This window comes from Solanum tuberosum, unplaced genomic scaffold (genome assembly GCF_000226075.1).
Source record: "Solanum tuberosum cultivar DM 1-3 516 R44 unplaced genomic scaffold, SolTub_3.0 scf00007, whole genome shotgun sequence".
NCBI lineage: Eukaryota > Viridiplantae > Streptophyta > Magnoliopsida > Solanales > Solanaceae > Solanum > Solanum tuberosum.
In genome coordinates, this window is record NW_006238933.1 from 882633 (window position 1) to 884300 (window position 1668).

Below are 1668 nucleotides of genomic sequence, written 5' to 3' on the forward strand. Positions count from 1 at the left end.
TTTAAAATGGATTAGGTACCCTATCCCCAATAAGAAAGATTTATTGGATAGAGTTTATGATGTCATTATATTTTTCAAATTTGATTTAAAATTGGGTTATTGGTAGATTAAGATAGCTGAGTCAGACAAATATAAAACAACTTTTAATGTCCCTTTGGGACAGTATGAATGGAACGTTATGCCATTTGGCTTAAAAAATGCTCCTTTTGAATTCCAAAAGATTATGAATGATATTTTCATGCCTTACAGTAATTTCATAATAGTTTATATAGATGATATTCTTGTATTTTCCAAAAATGTGAAAGCTCATTTTAAACACCTTGATCTATTTAAACAAATTATTATCCAAAACAGCTTAATAATATCTAGCCCTAAAATGGCTTTGTTTCAAACAAATGTTAGATTTTTGGGTCATAATATTGAAAGAGGTAACATTAGCCCTATTAATAGAAGTATTGAATTTGCGTCCAAATTCCCTGATATTCTGACTAATAAAACTCAGTTACAGAGATTTCTTGGAAGTTTTAACTATGTTGCTCCTTTTATAAAGGATTTAGCCAAGGATACTGCTATTGTTTATGAGAGGCTAAAAACTAATCCTAAAGCTTGGTCTTATAAACATATTGAAGCGGTTAAAAAGATTAAAACAAAGGTTAAAACCTTCTGTGTCTTACTTTGGCCAACCCAAATTGAAAAAACAACGGTTGAGACAGATGCTTCTGACATAGGATATAGAGGTATCCTGACTCAATATTGTCCGGATAATAAAGGCCATTCTATTATTCAATTTTGTTCTGGCAAATGGAACGATGCTCAGAAAAATTACGTCACAATAGCAAAAGAAATTCTGGAAATAGTTAAAAGTGTTTTGAAGTTCCAAGGTGATCTTTAAAACCAAAAGTTTTTAATAAAAATTGACTGCCAGGCAGCTAAATTCATGTTTAATAAAGATTGTAAGCATGATGTTTCAAAACAAATGTTTGCAAGATGGAAAGCTTTATTAGCTCCATTTGATTTCGATATCCATTATAAAAATGGTTCAGATAATAATTTGCCTGATTTTCTTACAAGAGAATATTTAAACAAATCTTTTTTCATCTTAATGACAGGATGAGACCTTCATGGCCTCTGCCCTCAAGGAGTGGAAGAGGAAAAGCAGGAACAGGAAGAGGTAATATCCTCGCTCAAGTGGGAAACCAAAAAATGATTGCAACAAATATTGCTTCTACAAGTGGGCTTAATACAGAACATCCAATGTACAAGGAATTTTTGGATTTTATGCAATCCAAACAAGGAAAGGATACTATTCCTCAATCATATTCCACAATTCTCACAAATGAAGAGAACATAGAAATATTTGATCAAAATGATAAAAAAGAAGTTATACTTCTTCTGGAACAAAGTGATTTGCGATGGAAAAATGACCCATGGCAAATAATGAACATGTATCTGGATTCCATTTCTTATACCACACCTACTTATAAATACAGGATGCATTATGAGATGATACTCTCAGCAGCAGGGTCTGGTGAATTCCAACTTTTTTACCTGGGCAATAATAAAAAAGTTTATAACTTTTCAAAAATCATTATAACAAGAGTTATGGTTCCAGAAGAATGGGGAATGAGCCCATTAAAAGAAAGGGATTATATCCATCCAAAGCGAAAA

The 1668-nt window shown here is 31.8% G+C and overlaps 1 protein-coding gene across 1 annotated transcript; it reads left to right on the forward strand.

The window, feature by feature from the left end:
• Positions 1 to 376: 376 nt before the first annotated feature.
• On the forward strand, positions 377 to 892 carry LOC107060720 (uncharacterized). Its single transcript, XM_015308939.1, has one exon. The coding sequence runs from the start codon at positions 377 to 379 to the stop codon at positions 890 to 892; it is 516 nt and encodes a 171-aa protein (XP_015164425.1).
• Positions 893 to 1668: the final 776 nt, after the last annotated feature.

Bases quoted from the DNA above. Each gene is read 5' to 3' on its own strand.
- LOC107060720 (XM_015308939.1), top strand. From the start codon at position 377: ATGGCTTTGTTTCAAACAAATGTTAGATTTTTGGGTCATAATATTGAA.